The sequence below is a fragment of the Haliotis rufescens genome, unplaced genomic scaffold (assembly GCF_023055435.1).
Source record: "Haliotis rufescens isolate VD_foot unplaced genomic scaffold, xgHalRufe1.0.p SCAF_6, whole genome shotgun sequence".
In the NCBI taxonomy this organism is placed as follows: domain Eukaryota; kingdom Metazoa; phylum Mollusca; class Gastropoda; order Lepetellida; family Haliotidae; genus Haliotis; species Haliotis rufescens.
In genome coordinates this window covers 50,086,662-50,110,057 of record NW_025964334.1, presented here as the reverse complement: position 1 = coordinate 50,110,057, position 23,396 = coordinate 50,086,662, and the positions used below count along the sequence as shown (strand labels likewise).

At 39.5% G+C, this 23,396-nt stretch overlaps 1 protein-coding gene across 1 annotated transcript in view; it reads right to left on the bottom strand.

Moving 5' to 3' along the window:
- LOC125371703 overlaps nucleotides 1-23,025 on the bottom strand; it is a 61,469-nt gene extending 38,444 nt beyond the window's left edge. The window contains exon 1 of the mRNA XM_048386277.1: nucleotides 22,851-23,025. Within this exon, the coding sequence (XP_048242234.1) occupies nucleotides 22,851-22,884 (34 nt within the window). The 5' untranslated portion in view covers nucleotides 22,885-23,025. The remainder of the gene's footprint in view (nucleotides 1-22,850) is intronic.
- Between the last annotated feature and the right edge of the window lie 371 nt (nucleotides 23,026-23,396).

Genomic DNA, 23,396 nt, shown 5'->3' with positions numbered 1-23,396 from the left:
TGGAGCTGGGGTAGCAAAAACAAGCTTCCAACGTTATGTACAAAGGGTACACAAATCTGAAATCGCTCAAGTTCAAGGACATGCCACACGCACGGCGCACGGAAAAAGTCATTCTTCTGATGACGTCACGTGGTATACGTCGCCATTCTTCTTGAAAGGCTTTCTAATGGGGACATGGCTGACTTTGTGTGCTGGCGATTAGATGCCTCACTCTGAGAGTGTGGGTTCGAATCCCGGATGTGACTCAACCCCAAAGAGTACCATAAATTGTACTTCACTAATTAGAAAATGTGAACCGAAATAAAACGTTTGTTAGAAAAACTATAAGCAGTGCCTGTATTTATTTCAGAATGTCTTTCGACTCAGCGGGGCAGGTGTATCCATGGTGGTGGTGGGGATAGTGATAACGCTGCTTTCTTGTTCAAGGGTATAACGAAGGTCAAAAAGGGGCAGAGCATAACCCATAAAGGTCTATATTTCTTTGTAAAAATTGGTTACACATTTGGTTAGTAAAATGCGAACTCTTGACCAAACCCGGGGTTATTCAATCACTTAAGTTTAGCCTAGAACGTCTATATATATGTTTTGGTCAAATCATATTTTTATAAGTATACTTACTTTTACTCGGCAGTTTCATAAACAGTACAGTCTAGGTGGTGATGATGTTGGACCTAATGATCTAAATGAATCTTCTGTTTATCTCGCGTCCAGCGACTGCATATTGGAACACCGAAGTCGAGCCCAAATATCCAAATATAATTAATATATTTTTATAATCTCTTAAACTTTATCTAATTTCAATCCTTTATCATGTATGAAATTTAAATCAACAAACAAACACACGAACAACGTTTACTAATCTCTCTCAATCACACATTCACTCACACACGCAAAAAAACCCACACTCACACAGACACACACACTCACACAGACACACACGCATTCACACAGACACACATTCTCTCTCACACACTCACATACATAAACACTCACACACACACACTCACACTCGTACATACTCACACACACTCACACACACACAAAGAGACTTGTCCCTGAAGTTATATATATATATATATTTGTATTATGTATATATAATTATGATTAGTAGATACTTTCTCACGCCCCCATACATATATACATGAGTCTACAATGTAAAAGTTATGTGTTGATGAACCCAGTGATAGAAAGCGAACTTGTACTGGTATTGTTTATCCACCAATTATATTCTTAAATTTACACACAATTTTTTTTTTTTTATGTAGTACCAACACTGCCTGTTGGATGTAATATTTAGTCCTGGATTGAATTTATTAATTTTCTATGCACCTTTAAAGTTCCTTCAGCTATACATTTAACATATAACACGTTTCTATTTCTAAACGAACGTTCAAGTAGATCTTTGATCAAAGCGGGTAATGGGTGACGAATGAGTGAGTTTAGTTTAACGCTGCTATGAATAATACATCAGGTACAAGTCTGGCTATTTGTTCCTCGTGAAATTATGAGCAAAGGCTGGGAACATCCAACATTAATTCAGTCTAGAGGGATCACGCTTATTCCTTTAGAGATTGTAGTGTATTCTCTATGTACATTATAGTTAACTAATGTATTTACTTTGAATGTCACAGGGGTGCAGTATGATCTTCAACTTGTATGAACTACTACCTGCTTTATCGAGCCTACGTGCACTATGTGTAGTCCCTATAAAAAAAACTTGTATAAAGAGAACCTGGTAATCTATTGAACATGTATTTGTGTCGCACTTGCTCAGATCCAAGGATTACAATGTGTAATTCCTTAAGACGGTTGTGCATAACGCTGTCAGGCTTTTTATCGCGAACGTGAAACAAATTCCTATGGTGTCAAGTATTGCTTGTTGAGAGAGTCCACCTAGATTATAGATGGTGCCTCCCAACTAACGTTACATTGTAAGTGTCAGTTATAAATATAAAGTGCACATAGTGGTTTTAGAGGTTATATATTTCGGTTGCTATCGTTGAGTTCATACCAACAGTTGTCAATAAGCGCTTAAGCATGAATTATCTATGAATAGGTATCGTGACTGGACCTGACCTTTATCCATGATCTGTAAGCCCAAAGTCGAGCTCGTGGATTTCACGGAATTGATAAATCGTCACGACGGGCGTCACTATAGGCTTTCCTTCCGCAATACGTCGAAACGGCGTTAAACCCAAATCACCACCAGAAAAAAAAAAAAAAAAATTAAACTTATTCAAAGTGCAAAATTGTGACAGATGTAATCCCCAAAATCCAGACAGTCAAAACTAATGATGTTTTCATATTGAATGTGTCACGTTACGCAAACACAACCTTATACCAGGTGGGGTAAATTATTTTTGACTCGCTTCACATGCATGTCATTAGCAGCCCGACACGAGACCAGAACAGGGCTCCAGTATTTCAATACTCAAATACTCAATACTGAAAGTTGTTTTCTAAGGACAATGAATATGTTTTTAGGATTTGTTTACGTTTAAGTTTTGGTCAGATACTCTCATTTTGACTGAACTGACTGATTATTGGTCAAATGTTGCTTGTGGCATTGTGTGGCTCATGACAATAGACTTTTGACATAAAACATGTCTTCACGCAATATTGTCCTTGGCTAGTTTAACATCTGCACACAGTATGACATATTGCCTTTTAAAGTGTTGATCATTAACAAACTTTGAGTTTGAGTGCAAAATGTGAAATGGCGATAAGTGTTGCAACTGTGCCCTATCCCTGTGTCGTTTGGACAATATAATATGTTTAAACTGAGCTCCAAGATGGGGCCCTGCTTTGAAAGCTAATGGTCAATTTTGTCAAATTTCATTGCTATATCATTGTTACAGACATGCTTTTACATCTACAGGCATGGATTTTTATATTTATATGTTTCTTACCATATCAAATGTCAATTGCATTTATGTCAATCTCCAGAATGGTCAAAGCGTTACCAAACTGAAATTTCATTTCAAAATATCCTGACTGCAATCGGTGACACTGATACAATAAGAGAGAGGTGCAATTTTTGGCATTATATGAAAATATCCTTTCAGAAAATCACTGTATTTCATTACTAAATACATATTAAAAAGCTCGAATCCCGCCCACACCAATATCGAATGTTTAAGGAAGAGTGCAATCTGTGTGTGTCATTCAAATAATGTCTACACTGTGTCATTATATCAGGTACTCATGACATCTGGCCCTAGGATAAGCCATGTTTAGTTTTGAAAAGTAATAGTAATTGAATGATTGATATCAAAGGTCATAGTATGAAATATAAAAACAAGTATTCTGGAATATAGATTACTTTAGATAGTTATAATGAAATATTTATATAAATCCAGCTTTCATAATTGTAAATAAACTGTATTTATAAATTTATATCAAAAATGATTGAGAACTAAATGACAAGAATGATTTTGATGTTTTTCTTTGGTCATGTGTATGATCAAATCACATTTATCTGCATAAACTTCATTAATAAGATCCACCAACCGATGCACTAAAGTCTTGTGTTTCTCTCACTCATCAGTATTTCATATGCCTCAATAGTTGCCCAATTATATTAAGTAGATTTATGTAGGAATAGTTTGGTAATTGGTGTCTTTAGGATCAGTGCCAAGAAAGAATAAACAGAAGTATGTCAGCCAACTATACTTAACCGCAAAAGAAACGTCACCGTGGATAGATATGTGAGAAACCGAAACAGTGTAAACATACTTTGAGACATATTAAAAAGATGAAACTTGGCAAAACTGATCATCGCGGTTGAAATTAAAGTGTCAAAAGTTCTTAAAGTGAAACACAACACTAGTCTCTATTCCACGAGAAAATGGCATCACAAGTAAGTATCTCGTATCTCCGCCATGTGCATTGATGACTGCCGTGCAACGTCGATACATGGAATGGATGAGGCGGTTGATGAAGGCCATAGGCACTTGAGCCCACACTCTGAGGAACGCCTGACGCAGTTCAGTTGCGGTTGTCGGCCTTGGTCAAACGTCATTCAGCCGTCTTTGAATCTCGTGCCACAGGTGCTCAATGGGATATAAATCGGGACTAAGGACAGACCACTGCATGATTCCGATGCCATTCTGCAGGAGGAAGTCTCTTGTTGCTTTCGCAGTATGGGCACGGGCGTTATCATGCTGAAACTCGTGGTTGCAGCGACGTTCCAAATGAGGTATGGCGTGTACATGTGGTCTCAAGACTTGATCAATGTACCGAGCTGCTGTGACACCATTGCCTCTCCGTGGACCAATGCTCTGGAAGACCACAGGGCTGACCCATTGTGCAAGATCAATTCCATCCCACACCGTGATGCTCGGACCACCCCACGAGTCTCTCTCAACAACACACGCACCCGAATAACGTTCCCCGATGCGTCTTGGCTACTTGCCGGGCGGTTTTCCAGCTTGCAATTGTCCAAGGGCTTGGTGTCGCTGATTTCTTGTCAATATTGGCATGTGGTAGCAATTCAATAACGAATGCATGTTATCTGATATGGGTGGATTTTTATAAGGCAAGAAATGGGGGAACGCATGTGCATTTCAATTTGCACGGAACTCACGTCCATCGGCTTACCATGGCCGTTGCGTTGATGCTTTTGGGCGATCGGTTTTATTGTCATCTGCTTTGTTTTTTTATCATCAAATTTCATTTTTCCGGACAAGGTAATGTTAAATTTTAGAAACTTTGACAAAAATTACCCAGATATTTAAATGACAACTTTTCATGCAATGTTACTTGGGGTGGCGTTTCTTTTGCGGTTCAGTATATATGCCAATGTCACTCTAGACTGAAGTGTAACAAAATCTTCATCCAGATCCAGATCGCTAGCTGTGCATTGGCAGAGGTTTTATTGGCATATGATATTACACAAATAATTAATTGATGTTCTGCTACTTCTAATTAGGAACCGCCAACCTTTATTTGGCTTTCAATGTGACGTCACATCACATATTTTAATGTCTTTACAGGATTCGATGTTAAGTGATTATTTTGATATTTAAGGATTGACTGTGTATTTTGTTTCTGTTCATTGAGGTATGAATCGAAAAGCCGATGTGCAAACTGTGTGAATCCGCGTAACTGTATGAATTAACTTGATTTCATTCATTGTTTGTGTATGAGCAAGCGATTCGGCGTCTGCAACGCGCACAGTGTCAGTTAACTGTTGGCATACTGGAAACTTACTGAAGTGAGCCTGCAGTGGCCAATACGTTCAATGTTTCAGAGTCATGTTGACAATCGACCCCGTTCAGGGCGTCCCCGGTCAACGACAGAGTACAGGATCGATTGATCCGAAACCAGGCGATACCAAATCGATTCCAAACGGCGAATCAAATGGCTGCAACTTTTATCAGGCGACTGAAGTATGAGTTTCGTCCACGTGCGGCTCATCTCAAAGTTCGGCCACGTGTTGTGTCGCATCTAACAAATGGTCAAATTGCCAACAGACGTCAATGGTGTGCACAACGTCAGAAGTTAAGTTATTGTCGCTGATCACGTGTCATGTTTTCAGATAAGTCCCGATTCACTTTGCACCTCCTTATTAGGCGTGGTCGTGCCTGTTGACGTCAAAATGAACGTCAAGCTAATATCAACCTGACACCTCATTGTCTTCCCGTTTGCAAGGCGTATGGGTCGACGTTTTGTCTTTCGCGCACTCACGAGCACGAAGCGTCAATGCTCACCTCCAGCACAACACCCATAGAATGCCATGGCCAGCAATGAGCCAAGTATCCCTTACTTTTAAAAAAAGTATACTGTCACATTGTTTTATCATAACCTCGGCGTATGTGTACATACATTTTAATACGAATCCATTCCCGAAATATCGAAATAAGTTGCCTAACTAGGGGACTGGTGAATCACAGACGGCGATTGTTTATATGCCCATGCACTTGTTGATGCAACAACAATAGTGTATAACATTTGACCCTATAATGTAATATACAGTTTACAGTACAGTCTAGCTGATGGTTCCGTTAGACCTAATGATCTTAATGAATCTTCTGTTTATTCCGCACACGGGGAACATATTGTCTATGTATATTTGAAAAAAGTAATCAACTAATAATCTGACAACATATTTGATGTTAAGTTTGAACACGTAATGTTTAAGAGCGCGGAAGATAACACAATGTTAACTACTATCATACAAAATGTGAGTGAGTCAATTTGGATAAAAGCTGTTCGAAAAGTATTTCAGCTTTATTTACTTTATTTGCTTGAAAAGAAGGAACCGTACTTGTTAATACGTTAGTGAAAAAGGAGCATGACGACATTGGAAAATAAATATTAATATACGAAGAATATATTTATTCTATTACCTGGCGCGAATATCTTGTGTCATCTTTAATTTTTAATGATCCATTAATATTATTTTCATCGTTATTTTGTCTTTACCCCCGGATACTAGTAATCGATACTGGTTATTCTCTGTCATTGACGTTACATTAAACGTTATCATTTTATTAAATCCCACAAGGCTCAAATTTATAGGACGCTCTATCATGAATGATACACCTTTACACACGTTTAGTATGGTCTAGACAGCACGTCTTCGTAGCGAGCGGAGGGTCATTTAATCGATCCTCTGGTCGCGTCATACGAAAAGACTGCTTGGCGCTCGGCATTAAGGGGCTTAAACACGGATTGGTAGGCTTGACTCAGTATATGGTGTCTGAGCGGGGTATCCATGTTCAACTGCGGCATGTTATCTCAGTGTGCTAGCACCATACCACATACACACACACAACTAAAGCTATCTAATGGTTATAAATGATTGAAATTAAAAATGTTTTGCTCCACATCTAATACGTGTCTGCAATAGCCATACGTGTGTCAGGTCTAACACTAGTAAACGTACATACATGCATTTGACTTTGATGTAATAGCCGATACAAGGGAGACTGCTTTCGTCATGAATAGTAAAAGAAAAGAAAACGCAGTCTGTTTAACATATGCTAAGTATTTGGGGAAAAGAACCCAGCAAATGTGATATAAAATGTGTGTGGAGGCGTAACCTAGTAGTTAAATTTCAAACGTCACTCCGAACAAACGGGTTCTGACACAATATTAGGTAAGGTCCGCGTGTTGACCTGGACAGAATATTCCACAAACCTCTCCTAGTTCACTAACATTCTACCTTAACTTTAAGCCTAAATTGTTTCCTCCATGCAATAGTTTATGACCAAAGTTGTTAAGATAAACAAAATGAAGCCGTAATTCGAGTCTCACCTGGCGTCCTGATCTCTTCTGCTGTTATGAACTCAATAAATAATTCAGCTCCTGTAAGGTGTTCCGTTTTTATGGGGTAGTTAATCATTTCCATGTCGTTGCATGGGCACTTTGTTTGATCCAACTGCGTTAGGGAAACCGGAAATGTTGAACATTGCTGCGTAACACTTCATAGATCAGTTACCTTTCCTGCTGGGGTTTTCTACCACTTGTTGTGCACCGTGATTCAATTAATTTATTTCCCTTACATTGACATGCATGTGCTATTGAATTATGTTTCTGTTTTTGTGTGTAATTCCTATATCGACGAGTTCTCTATATCCCGCTGTCTCTGTAGTCCATCCTGTCTTACGTTTAGCAACATAGGTTGGTTTTATTATGATTAATGGTAATTTTGTTTTATAACCATGCCTAAGGAATTTCATAACGAACGAATGACAACGCATGGCTATCGATGTTGAAGTCCTTTAATTGTTGGAAAGATGTACACTCATTTGAATTGGATTATGGCTCATTGGGGTCTTTGATGAGTTGATGGTACGCCGGGGGTATGCAATAGCCTTGGTCACGGTTGATTGGCAGCTCGAAGAAGTTATTCGCCATGCTGCATCATATTACGACATGTATTAATATCTGATTGTACAGACTGAAATCGAATGTGAAATAATATAAAACATATGCTGGACATATTTTTACATACTAGCTTAGCAACCAAAACAAACAGAATGGTTTACTCTCCAAACATATAGGTGATAATCGAAAATAACAGACGATCAGAGAAATACAAAGAAGTATCTTGTGATGGGTATGGATGGACAAGAAAAAGAAAGGACTAGGTGTAACATGACAATCAACAGAACATGTTTGCGGTGTCTTGTCAGGGTGAAAACAACCACGAAAGGCGAAAAGGGATGCGTGGTAAAAAAATGAATGTTGAACATGACTTGATTACTAATGGGCCATGTCTCCACGACTAGTAAAAATATAGTCAGTAAGGCCTGGCCCACTTCGGCTGACGTAGCGGATGGCCTTTGACGTCGGGTACACGTCTCCAGATCAGGTCCCAGGTGTGCTCTATGGGCACTCTAATGTCAGCACCCGTCGCTGGCCATAGCATTCTGGGGATGTTTTGCTGCTGGAGGTAGTCTGTTACGACACGTGCACGGTGGGCACAAGCGTTATCGTCTTGACAGATAAGACGTGGATCAGCATGGCGCTCAAACGGCATATTTATTTGCGCCATTGTTGTCCCGTTAATACCATCCAGTGACCTTTCCATGGACAATATACAGTGGCGTTCTGACAGTCATGATCCCGCCACATATCATAACAGACCCACTCCTAAATGTGTCATATTGCCTTGTGAATCTAGAATCATCTTTGATTCCCACATTTTCTACGCTTTGAACACCACTGGCGTCTGCCTATGTGTCGATTTGTTAACGGTCGTACAACACGTGGTCGCCGAGGATACAAATTAGCTGCGTGAAGATTTGTAATCGTCTGGTCAGCATTTTGAACACCAGTGGCATGGCGCATCTGAACAGCGATTTGTGTGAGCTCGATTTCCCATAGCCTCGTTCCTGATTCCTGGTCTTGTCTTGTTGACGTTGGGCTCCATGTGTGAGGCCGATCATTACCATTCTGTGTCGGCAGAAACATGTTCCATAATCTGCCAATCACATTGAATACTAGTATATCGGCTGCCTCAGACTGAGTTCTACCCGTTTGAAGCATGCCAATAGCCCACATTAGGCATTTATCACATTGAAGACGACGCCAAATTGATCACAAATACTGCATTAAACAGTAGAGCGCCAACGTGTTACTGTTGATAATGAAAATCATCACTGATAGATCAGAGTGATTTGACGTCCTTTTAGTGAAGTGTCAAATTCAAGAATGACCCTCTACCCACGTGCACGGATCAGAGGAACTGCATTTCCCACATGCAATACTGATGGTGTGTGAGGTTTTGGGGACCGAACTCGATCAACTCTGGCAGTCCATTTTCAAAACTGATCTTATTCTTACGACCGATTATAACATTAAAAAAATGTTTCATGATCCCCTGCGTTCTTTGGAGAGTATAGTATATGGTTTGATATGACATACTTTCAGTTTCTAGTTCTAACGGAACGTTCGTGAAAATCTATTTTGTTTAATAGCTGTCTATGTTACCATTAAAGCGTCAATATGGTTGCAATTATTAATGATGGAATGGATGGAAATACCACGACATAGACCAGATACTCACGAAATGCACACAGGTTACATGATGCTATAAAAGTATATGGTTGTAAGGTGAATAGAGTGAAATAGTTGATATGAAGGTTAAATCCCTCTAAAATACACTTGCACTGATATAATATATTAGGATGCCAGGATTTCCAGCCAAGGTCGCTGGGATAGCCTAGATGTTAAAAACGATAGATCGTCAAGTCAAAGGCCCGGGTACTATCTCCTGCATGGGTACAATGTGAGAAGCCCACCTCTCATGTTTGCCGGAATATTGCTAAAAGCGTCATTGAACGATACCTACTCTTTCACTTACAAAATATGATCAACTTTCGTAAGGACGTGTCCGGGGGACTATCTGCACCCCCTATCCGTGATTAACAAGAATTCCTTCCCGGATCAATTTATGACTTCTGGGCCTGAAGGGATGATGTAAATCCTGCTGTGGTCCATGCAGGTACCCAACGGTCCAAAGTATGGTGATCTACATTCATTTGCTGATGAACGCTTTAACCGCTAGGCTACCCGACCATTAGTCTGAGCCAAGGCCATTACCGGTATCTCCTCATCGTGTGTTCGAATCTCAAATTCATGATAAGGATCTGTGGTTTGTAAACCAAGGTGTGGGTTTCGCCAAGGTGCAACTGTTGAGCTGAAGTGCCCAGATACAACTGAAATACTGTTCAGAGCAGCGTGATACCCAGTTCACCCACTTAGTCCCTCATATCGTCCTTAACGAAGCAGTCATACCGGATGAGATGTTGTTTCGGTCTCATGATCTTATAAACACTCAGTGGATACAATTCCCGTCAATGGGAAATTCCTCTTTGTTATTCTCGTTCAGCTGACATACTGTCATACAACTGAAATGCTGTTCAGAGCGGCGTAAAACGAACTCACTCAGTCAGTCCCTCTTATCACCCTCAACGAAGCAGTCATACAGGGTGACATGCTATTTCAGTCTCATTTTATATTCAACTTGATGGGAAATTCCTCTTTGTTACTTCACAAACCTAGCAGCTTGTACATGTGATTTCTTGCTATTCTTTACCATAACCTAAGATCGGACGCGTACAAGTGGATACAACTCGTCTTATTCCAGTTTTCCGGTGTAATATCTGAGGTTCTAAAACTGGACAATCAATTATTCGTTTTTTGATCAATTTCTGAGTTACAGCGACAACCCTTTCAATAGCCAGAAGAAATCTCAGCTAAAAGTAGAGTCGATTGTACGATTGTGTCATGAGCATGTGTTTATGAATCACTATAAAATAGTAATGATACCAGGTATTTGCGATAAGGTGAGAGGAAAGACACGCGGTTCGCTTATAATTTATGAACGTTTCATTAGGTAAGTAAGACAAACGGATTTTACGTCGCAACATTGCAACATCAAGACGGCATTATGGAGTCTGGACTTGGCAAAACAATGATAGCATGAGCAAAGATGTACATTAATGAGGTACAATGACACACATGAAGCCGTGTCGACTGTGTTAATGATCCACCTTTCTAAATTGTCCTTCCAAGAAGAGCAATATTCAGTGTCTCCTCTCCTGGGTCATGGGGTTACTGACATTTGTATTATTTGCCACAACTTAGGTTCTATTTTATTGGATGAAAGCCTGAAGGATACAAACAAAGAGTCGTTATCAGCGCGATCTTGGATTGGAACCTACGTTCCTAGGATAGTGGAAGAGACGCATCTATGCACAGAGACTGGGCCATTGGTACTCCCAGACGCAATATGCGGAGCTGAGGTGAAACGGGGTTTAACGTCGGGTTTAAGATAATTGTACTGATATGGCGACGTGCATGCACGCGTGTGTGGTATAGTGCCAAGCCAATCAGATACCATGCCATAGTTTAACATGAATACCCAACTCAGACACAGTATACTGACTCCGAACCGATCAGTCCTTGTTTTGTCTCCTCAATGCTGTGTAAATGTAAATGGACAGTTATACAATATTACTATGTTTTTTTCCGTTAATTTGCATTGGGCATGGATGACCCAGTCATCTAATTATATAAGGCGCAGCAATTCGCAGAAACCTATGGTTGTGGGTTCGAATACCGGTTCGTTTATGTTTCTTGTTTTGTTGACACGTGCTCGTGTGTTTCAGCAAAGTCGTCGACGTGTGCGACCTGCATCACTACGGGCTTTACTCCCACATTTCACTTGTAAGTTTTCTGCTGCCGCCGACATTTTTTAAACATGCAGAAGAACAAGGGTTGTTACTTTCAATATTATCTATTTTCTCTTCGGATCGTTTCTTTCACCAGGGGCAGTCGGGTAGCCTATTGCTTAAAGCGTTAGCTCGTCACGCCGAAGACCCGGATTCGATTCCCGACATGGGTACAATGTGTGCCGTTATATTGCTGGAATATTGCTAAAAGCGGCGTAAAACCATACTCACTCACTCACTGTTTCACCAGGTCTTGGGCAGATCAGACTTCATTATACCGTGCCACGCGTTTTATGCAATATGATACTGGACAGAGCTACTATAGTTTTCTCTTATATTATTATTATCGCCAGAATTCCTCACAGTCATAGCACATACAAATGTCTCTAGGGGATTGAAATGATAAATTTGACAGATCATATCTTCACATGCACTCTTTTATGTAAATAAGACCACCCTGAGTCAAAGTTGTTCTCGGGAAACGTCATAGTATGGTGAATGAATAAGCGAATTGTGGATGTTGTTTGCAACAGTAAGCAATGCTCCACCTCTATCCCAGCAGACACGCTAGCAGGCTGAAAGTATGAGCAACCATTCGCGGTCTCATTATTGGTGAATGTACCTCACATGTGAAGTACTGGGGACCTATACCAACCCGTAACAGAATTGAAACCATTGCAGTTGAGCTAAATCAAAATTTTAATCAACGTATTTAACAATGTGAATTACAGCAAACATCAGACGACATCGATCCACAAATAATCAATAATCCATGTGCTTAAATACACACTTGTCAGTTAAACGTAGTTATGATCAGAGTGCTGCTGTGTGCGCACGTAATTGTCCGTAAGTTGAGTGTAACCGAATAAACGACATTGACACAAGACGTTGTGCCATCACTGTATTAATCCGATCTAAAGATTGTCTTGGGTACTGCTTGATTCGTTAAATGCATCCAGCTAAAGGACTGAACAGCAAATCAGACACAGTAATATGTTTGTCGTCCAGGCTATAGTTAGTTCGCTGTATGTGTAATGTACAAGTGAAACACAAGTGACATGTACCCACTGCCTCGGAGACGAGTGAATGAATGTTGTGTAATGCCTCTGTTCTCAATAGTCAAGCTGAATCACGGCCATCTGCAAATCGAGTTTCAGATTCGTCGGAAACGGATATATGGTGGGAAGTGGACTTGGTTTACTCCAGATAACGTTGATGCGTTTTAGTGTGCGGGGTGCCCACATGGACAGGTGTATGTCTTCCCCATTGCCGACTTGTATATCTCCTTTTCAATGTGTTGATCAGTCTAGTCTCAGCAATACTATCCTGTTACCTAAAGGAGAATTTAGAACAAGGTATTCTCTGTGCGTGACCACGAACTGATAATGTCTGGAAAGTTTATGTCTGTGAATCGAAACCACGACTGGTATCTTAAGTCTATTAAGGGACACAACTCTGCTTACCGTCTTCCAGCGTCTTAGTTTTGAGAAGTTCTAGCTGTTTGTTGTCTAACGCAGCTCTCAGCAAAATACCAGCCATATGACAGCGGTCTGAAAAATAATCGAGTCTGGACCAGACAATCCAGTGATTGACATCATGAGCATCGATCAACGTAATTGGGATACGACGACATGCATCAAACCAAGTTAGCGAGCCTGACCACCCGATCCCGTTAGTCGCCTCTTACGACAAGCATAGTCACCTTTTATGGCAAGCATGGGTTGCTGAAGATCTATTCTACCCCGGATCTTCACGGGTCAGTTCTACCTGTATTGTCATTTAATATCAGATTGTCGTATCTGCCCTGCATATATGTTTTGCTTGTGTTCAATGTTAAAGTTAATGTGTCAATACATAACGAGATCTCCCGAGTGCGAGACTTGATTCAAGATGGTGGCGTCCAGCAAGTGATAGTGTTCTATGTCGCCAGGGTAACTTGTTTACTGGTAAGTAATCTTCTGTGTCATTGTATATGCTACGAATGTGATGTAGATTGCTTTGAGAAGAATCGTTAGACTTTTGTCTTGATTAAAGTGCTACTGTGTGCGCACGTAAATGTCTTCAAGTTGAGTGTAACTGAAAAAACGACATCGACGCAAGACATTATGCCATCACTGAATTATTCCGATCTCACACAGTAAATAATCGAGTCTGGACGAGACAATCCAGTGATTAATATTATGAGCATCGATCCACGCAATTGGGATCGATGACATGCATCAACCAAGTCAGCGAGCCTAACCATCCGATCCCGTTAGTCGCCTTTTACAACAAGCATAGTCACCTTTTACGGCAAGCATGGTGGTCGTAAGAGGCAACTTATGGGATCGGGTGGTCCGGTTCGCTGACTTGGTTGATGCATGTCATCGTATCCTGTTGTTGTTGCTGCTGATGTTGTCGGAGTGGGACCTGTTGTTGTTTTGTAAAAGAGTCATTGATGTTTCTACTAATTACCAAGGAAACTAACGTTTTATATAGATACTATGTATAGATAATGAGTATTCCCTTTTGGCATTTACATGGGTCTTTTGGGGGCTTTGTTACATCAGTATATGCCACACTCCAAATACGTGGATATAATAAGTGGATATGATACTTAATCACTCTTATACCCTGGCAGTTATGTAAATTTACCATCATATCTTAATGACAAAGTTTGTTTGTTGTTTAACGTCGCACTCAGCAATATTCCAGTTATATGACAGGGGTTTATAAATAATCGAATCTGGAGACATTTTTCTAAAAAATTAAGGTATATAGGCCCATTCAGCTCTTGAACTGATTATTTTACCTGTGTTACCTTTTGTTGTTGTGCTGGTGGTGCTGGTGCTGCTGGTGGTGGTGGTACCTGATGTTTCTCTATTAATTAACACAGACAACTAACTTTTTGTGTAGGTTATATGTATTTATAATGATTAATCTCTATTGACATATCTGTGTGGGGCTCTGTTATATGCACTAATGTGTACTACACTCCAAATACGTGAATATAATTTGATAGGATACGGTATCACTCTTATGCCAAGACAATTATGTAATCTTACCATCATGTTTCAATGACAAAATAAATTATTTATAATTAGTTCATAGCATTGCGTGGTAATAGTATTTGTGAAAAAGACCCCTACGAATCTGGTACATAGACAGTATATGTATATGAAGCATTGTGATAGCATAAATACCAGTACCAAATAGTATATATACATGTAGTAACAATGAAATAAGTGCAACAAGATTGAACACTTGCGCTTTCAACTTGTACCACGTATGAGTCTCATCAGGCCATAACTAAATGTACAACTGATGAAACCACCTCTAATACCATTTCCGAATACATGCTTCAATGCGGCGAGGCATGCTGCATATCATGTTTTTGTTTGTTTGTTGTTTAACGCCGCACTCAGCAATATACCAGCTATATGATGGCGGTCTGTAAATAATCGAGTCTTGACCAGACAATCAGACAGTGATTGACATCTTGACATCACGCAATTGGGATACGACGACATACATCAAACCAAGTCAGCGAGCCTGACCACACGATCCCGTTAGTCGCCTCCTACGACATGTATAGTTGCCTTTAACTGCTGCCTTACAAGGAAGATTGAAAAATCATGAGTCATACTATCCCAATACTTCACCGCATCTGCTTTCATATCACATATATTTATGAGATATTTGTCATTGATATTGTCTTTCATGACTCCCAAAATATTTTCAGTTGGGTTCATGAGTGTAACATTTTGCTCTTTATATTAAACCATTCCTGAGAATGCTTTGCTCTATGTCTTGAATCATTGTATCGTTGGATTACCCACCCGTCACCAGGCTAGCACTCCAAAACCACACACACACGCATGCACGAACGCACGCACGCGCACGCGCCGGTATGGAAGTGCAATAATCTTCTACGCGATATTAAAAACCCATTTCACTCACCTCACCTTTAGTAATTGTGAATTTGGCAACAACACAAGAATATGACAATTGCAAAATTTTATTACAGGGATATTCTTCAATCACATAGGTAATTCCGCAAACACGCAAAATCCAACAAAACTTATAACGTGGACATATTGACTGATCTGCTGCCAAAGTGTCTAAAGGGTTGATGACATTTTCTATTCGTCAGTGTTCCTCTTGGGGAGGCTCACGTCATCAGGAAACGTCATCAGCTGGGCCTAAATGTACGTTGGAGTTTTTGCCCCGTTAGTCAGTTTGCAGCAGCTTTATTTTCAAATTAAAAATATTTATAAATCACATCCAATATGAAAATAGTGATAACAAATTACTTGTTCTATCTAACTGACACTGCACACATCATTAAACATATCAGTATATTTTTCACCAAAATACACATTTATTAACAATTTGTTGTCATCTATCAGGAGTTTTAAGAATGGTAATCATAAAGATTAATTCATTTGACAATTTGACATTTGGCTCATTTGACATAAGCGACGGCACTCGATGGACGTTTGGACAGCAGGCATTCGGTGCGATTCCTGGGTCGGTCAAAGTCGGAATGCAGTAAGGACGAAGGGAAGAAAGGAGGCAATGGTACTGTACATTCTCAGTGAAGAAGCTCCGGAATCTGTACAGAATGAACACAAAACATGATACAGGGAATAACTGTACACACAAGACACATTAAATTGACTCTGGCGCATATGCAGTATAAGAAGCATTATTTAAGAAAACGATGTAATATATACCATATTTGTCAACATATTTGGATATTTGTTTGTTTGTTTGTTTGTTGTTTAACGCCGCACTCCAATATTCAAGTTAGATGACAGCGGTCTGTAAATAATCGAGTCTGGACGAGACAATCCAGTGATTCACATTATGGGCATCGATCCACTCAATTGGGATACGATGACATGCATCAATCAAGTCAGGGAGCCTGACCACCCGATCACGTTAGTCGCCTTTTACGACAATCCTAGTCGCCTTTTACGGCAAGCATGGGTTGCTGAAGACCTATTCTCTACCCGGATCTTCTTGGGTCCATATTTGAATAAATGCATATTTTCATCAACCTATACCATCGGGCAAAATAGCGACTACGTGTAAATAGCGCGTCAATGACTTTCAAATCGCCGAAAAACAATCTATGTAACATCATTGGGTATAATGAATGTCTTTTCATATTTGAATAAATCAGGTGGTTACAATGTGTGTCTTGCTCAGATCCGAGTATTCACATGCCGCCGTGATAAAGCTGTCATAATACCAATTGCGGCGTAAAAAGAAATTCAGTCCCTCACTTCACATGAGGTATCAATATTATGTATATATATTCAAATAAGATACTTGTGAACACATATCTTGAAAACGAAAGTCTTCCCCGTTACCCAGCCACATAACTGTACCAGCTCACACAAGCACAGGGCAAACTTGGCACAATGTAGTACTTTTGAACTTGATATTTACCTTTCTTGTCTGCTGGTGTTGGTGTAGGGCTACCTGGTGCGGTTGTTGTCGGACTACCTGCTGCTGTTTTGTAAAATAGTCATTGATGTTAGTAACGTGTCTGAAATGATTATTCCCTATTCACATTTACATGCGTCTCATTTGGGCTCTGTTCCATGCATTTGTCATAGCGACTGATTTACAACACCCATTGTCTGAAGAACATTTAATTGCAAAGGCTCATTACCCTGGAGCCATGACATCTATATGCCTTGAAACACTTAATTGCTGTTATTTATAAGATGCTAATCCTAATTGTTAATCCCCTTCTTGTGTACATCGACTGTCTGCCATCCTGCTGATGAATTACTGTTTATATTTATAACTTACTAAATGTCAGGTGACCATGGCTATATATATGCATTGGTCCAGAGAGGGAAAAAACTGGAAAGTAGAAAAAGAAAGGTCTTACCCTTAGCCTAGCTAGGGTTAGGCTGGGTGCTCCGGGGCACCTAGACAACAACCACTGCCACTATGTGCTGAGCTGGCACATAGTGTCTTTTGTATGTACATATCTACATGTATAAAGTAAAACTGTATATACCGCAAGCCATCGTCTCCAAGTTGTCACTTCCTACTGAGAACCATACGTCGGCCCCTTGCACATACGAGTGTGCCAATTATTCATTAATCAACATCAGACCAACGCGTTGTTACATTAATATGTACTGCACTCCAAAATACGTGGAACTTATGGGCTGATATAATACTTTCTCATTCTTATACCCAGTCATTTATGTAATTGTACTGTCTTGTCGCAATGACAAAATAAATCACGCACTTGTCAGCATTTTATGGTGATAGTATATGCTACAAAAACCTACGAATCTGGTACATTGACAGTGCCTCATTTTAACAAAAGCGAAATGTCACTTCATATATATGAAGTATTGCGATAGCATAACTATCAGTCCCATATGTCCTATAGTAAATGTGGGGGAAGTGATCATGAAGAATGCAACCAAAATATTTCATCTATTTTTCTTATTGAAACAAGTAAACCTGGTAGTTTTCCTCTGTCTGGGTAATGCGAGGAATGCGCTTTGGATAACGTCTTTCTATCTTTAGCACGTCACTTAGCTCACAGATAAAATATTAGGTTTAAGGTCCAAATGTATTTGTACGTTGCAAGAATTAGGCAGTCCCATTTATGTCGAGCAACATTCCTGCAGCTCCAGCCCTTGGTGACTAGATTTCACAACTTTTGAGGTACAATGGAGCATGCTCTTTCTTTGAAAAACGGTGTAAGAATTGGTGTGATCACGGTTACAACATTCAAGGCCTCAGTTAAGCTTTCAAAAGGTTTTATGGTAGACATTTCCATATGTGACGCATCAGTGACAAAAATGATGTCCGATGCAATTCCCTATTATGACTTCAGGTGAATAAGTGACTTGCCTTTGTATGTGTTTGTGTCACTTGCCATCGGTGAGGCAGGATACGTTCGCCTTTTCGCGAACACCTTATACTTTGACTATTTGACAGTGATTCATAAACACATGTCATGATACAGTCGGATTCGTACAGTCGACTCTGTTTATGACAGATATTTCTTATGAATATGGAAATGTTTTTATCTTTTATATTTAGCAGATGAATTCTTTTATTGATGTATATTTTGTACAAATGATGAACATTGTTTCTCGTTCGACCTGTTTGGGTACTTAAGTCTATGATCCCCCCAAAAAATAATTTTTGATTTAGATTGCACTCTTTCACAAATTTAATAAATCTGGTTAAACCAGATAAAAAATAATAGAATTAACAAGTGACTCTGAAAAGTTTGTACATTACAGTTGTAAAATGCCGATACTTTTTGAAAGGGGTGTGTTAATTATTTTTGAGTGTTAGATTATATTATGAGAATACAGTACGAAACGGGGCTGCACAAGGACCATTAATCCTGGAGATGTATGAATACAAGTGAGGCTATGGATTTTACAAAAAGCTACACTGAACGTGTGCAAATTATACTTACTGCACTTGGAATCCGACCTCCCCTGCGGTTTGGTAACTAGTACAGAGGCTAAGGTTGAAGCATCACATGTTTTCTTAGTTCCGTCTACTTTGAGACAGCCGATATAGGTGGTCAGAGCCCTAAAACAACTTGATGGCTGTAAACACAGTAATGTATAATAGTCTGCATTTCTTTTGTTTATTCTTATGCTGACGACACAAAATAAGACATACATAAACTATTATACACATATTATTTTCATGTAAATATAGATTGAATATATTCATTTTTACATTTCTTGAACTTAACCCCCATCATCATCAGGAGCTTACGCGCATTCCTTGTCGCCAGTTAGATCCGTACCCCAGAAGACTTTTTGGCATGTGCAAGGTGGATCCAAACCTGTCGCTGAAATACAATTGGAATCCACTGTATATCTGTCTGCTACCACAATCTAAGACTACTTAACGAATCGTAATTATGATAATTAAGGGAAGAACAATTTCAGGAAATTCTTACCTTATGGTGGGCGTAATTTTATTTTAAATTTCGGACATTTCTATTACTACAGGGATACCTTGATTCAATGGTTACATCTGTTTCAGTGTTTGTTTGTTTGTTGTTAAACGCCGCACTCAGCAATAGTCCAGCTATATGACTGCGGTCTGTAAATAATCGAGTTTGGACCAGACAATCCAGTGATAGACATCATGAGCATCGATCCACGCAATTGGGATCGGTGACATGCATCCACCAAGTCAGCGAGTCTGACCACCCGATCCCTTTAGTCGCCTCTTACGACAAGAATAGTCGCCTCTTACGACAAGCATAGTCGCCTCTTACGACAAGCATAGTCGCCTCTTAAGGCAAACATGGGTTGCTGAAGACCTACTGTAACCCGAGTCTCTTTTTCAGTGCCGTATCTAAAAAGAGCACGATGTAAAGGATTTCATTTAGACGCGTTGTGTCGAAAACAATACAGAGTCCAATCGGTACCTACATATCCCCCGAGAACAATTTCAGCTAAGACTTCTGTTTCAGTGACCTTACTCATATTGTTCCCGGGTGATATGAAGGTATATGTGGCTACCATGTATTTTGAGTTTGTTGTGTTAACTTACCAAGGAATAGTTTGATACATGAACACAAGTTTCTTGGAAATGTAGTCAGAAATATGACCAAATGCTCCAATATGGACGATTTTAAACGCCAGATTGGGTGCTTTTGAGGTAACCTTGAAACAGGAGCCGTCTTTTATATGCCAAAATTGGATCAGCGTTTGTGATTGTTTGTTTTTTGTTTAACGCTGCACTCAGCAATATTCCAGCTATATGGCGGCGGTCCATAAATAATCAAGACTTTATCAGACAATCCAGTGATTGACATCATGAACATCGATCTACGAAACAGGGATACGATGACATACATCAACCAAGTCAGCGAGCCTGACCACCGAGTCCCTTTCGTCGCCATTGATCACAAACATAGATTGCCAAAGGCCAATTCTAACCCGGATCTTTGCGGAGCCAATCGGCATTTTTAGATACGATTGATGTAGTGAACATCTAGTAAGGCATTATCTCCTCAATTGAAATAAGAAATAGACTCATTACTAAATGTTGCACACTGCCACTTTATCGCTAGTACAAAGAAACTCCCAAATTTGTTTTCGAGGTAGAATGACGCAAAACACATTCTATTTTGTATGTGAGCTGTGTCACCTGCAAATTAGACATCACTTCCATTTGAAATATCTATTGATTATTAATCTGTTCATTATTTTATGATCACAGTTACTTTGCCACCAAGTATGTTATATAAGCAGTATTTTACGTAATGTGTAGTTTGTTCATATAACCATTGACATTGACTGATTGATGTGATATGATTTCACTTCAAGGTATAGATTATGACAAAAGAAAGCAAATGCTTTAAAAAACGTTTTCATTGTATCAAAATCTAATTATACAGTATACGTTGTGGAACTTGGATCGCAACAACGCATAAAATGCCGTTGTCTTTACAATTACATGTCTTGACCATTCGTCATGTCAATACGTATAATCCTCAAAAACTAATTCGCAAAATAAATTATACAAAGAAAGGGGCCTATGCAGGCGAATGATTAACGTAGTACGAACGATGGGGAACTGTGGCTTACTGCATTTAGCGTCTGTGATTTTCTTGACATCTGCTCCTGAAAGTGTGCATCCATCTTTGATTCCCGCAGCATTTTCGAGACATCCAAGGTACGTTTTCAAATTTCTGCAAAGTACATCTTGATAACACCACGATATCTGTTGTATCATTTGATGTCTTATACACTATTATAGCATACAATTATATGGATAAATATTTTATGTAAACGTTCCGATAATTTTTTCGGGCGAACGATTCCCGCCATATCGTGTGCACGAACAACAACGAACGCTGTCGGGGCATGATGATACGCAATAAGCCAAGTCACTCAATCTGATGATTCACAATAAACCAAGTCACCCAATCTGATCATACACAATGAGCCAAGTCACCCAATCTGATTATACACAATGAACCAAGTCACCCAATCTGATGATTCACAATAAGCCGAGTCACCCAATCTGATGATACACAATAAACCAAGTCACCCAATCTGATCTTAATCACCATAGCCTTTCAAGTCGACTCTTATGAGGTGGAATTTACTTACGCACAGCTCGTATCTGAAGTTGAGTCGTATGTGCAGGCAGCACATGCAGCAGCAGCAGCAGCAGCAGCAGCATCATCAGCAGCAGCAACCTGAACCCTGATAAGTGTTGCTATGAAGAAGCCTGAAAGAACATGTGCCTCTAAAATATCATCATGATCAAATTTCAAGCCCATTCACATTTTATCTTTATTCGTGAAAACTAAGTGACCATAAACAGCAATATTTTAACTTTAAACCTTAGGACTTGCTATTTTATGCTTGGACTGGACCGGAACTGGAAGTGGTTTCCAGAAGATTACGTCTCTAAACAGACTGATGTGACCACACCCACGGACATTTAGAAACAACGTATAAAATGTTATTTATGTAAAGTGCTAAGTATTTAGAAGAACGGGTCCTTTTAGTCCTAAACGTATATGTTGTTTCCATACTTAATGATTGAACAAGGTTGGTGACGTGCAAAATTTATGGGAGTCCGACAACTTCAACACATTCTTGGGGTGGTGGGGTAGCATAGTGGTTAAAGCGTTCGCTCATCACGCCGAAGACCCGGGTTCGATTCCCTACATAGGTACAATGTGTGAAGCCCATTTCTGGTGTCCCCCTCCATGATATTGCTCGAATATTGCTAAAAGCGGCGTCAGACTTCACTCACTCACTTCAACACATTCTCAAATACAAAACGATTTCTGGTTTATGAAAGTATTTCTTCTGACACATAAGGTGACTCAGTTCCGTTATATTGTAATACCTACTTAGATTTTATGTAATCATACAAAAATGATATTGCATGTTTGAATGCCAAACGAGCTGTTATAACTTGAATCTATACAATGTACAATAGCAAATTTAAATCTCAATCTCCAGCCAGATGCATAGACCAAGCGTTATTAAGTATGTTATAAATACTGTGCTTGACCAAATGCAAAACTGACAAAGACATTATTCACATAGAAAAGCCAGATAAAGGAACACGCTGCATAAAGCATAAAGACGTTGATTCCCATTTATGTTAAGATCAGATAATACACATATAACTTACACATGAGGAACGATAATGTCATCATTTTCCACATCTTGATGAACCTTGGTTTCTCTACCCTTGTCTTGGCTAGCTCCTCGGACTCCCACACTTCAAAGCTGGGCGTCTTGCTGCTTTTATAGGGTGTGTTCCCATGGTGTCTTCTGTTGACAACAACACAGGTATGGGGCGGGACCTACGTGAATACAACTTGACAGCATGATCCACGTATATTTACAACCTTTCGAACGAACACAAGACTTTTTATGCTTTCACGAATTTGTTTATCCATGCACTTTTGTAGCACAGACTCAACAGCTTTTTTAAAGTTATTTACCACCGACCATTGCGTGTACTACTATGTCGACAGAACCATATACTGATTCTCAACTATCCAATTCATGACTTGGATAGAAAATATCCGATTTTGTGATTCGAATGAATTTGAAAATGTACGAATCTTTAGTGTTATTTTTTTTGCACCAGAAATGTTTATCTGCGTTTGTTGATTATAGCATATTTTCTTGTGACCTCGTTGTATATACATTTTTGTTATTGTTGTATACT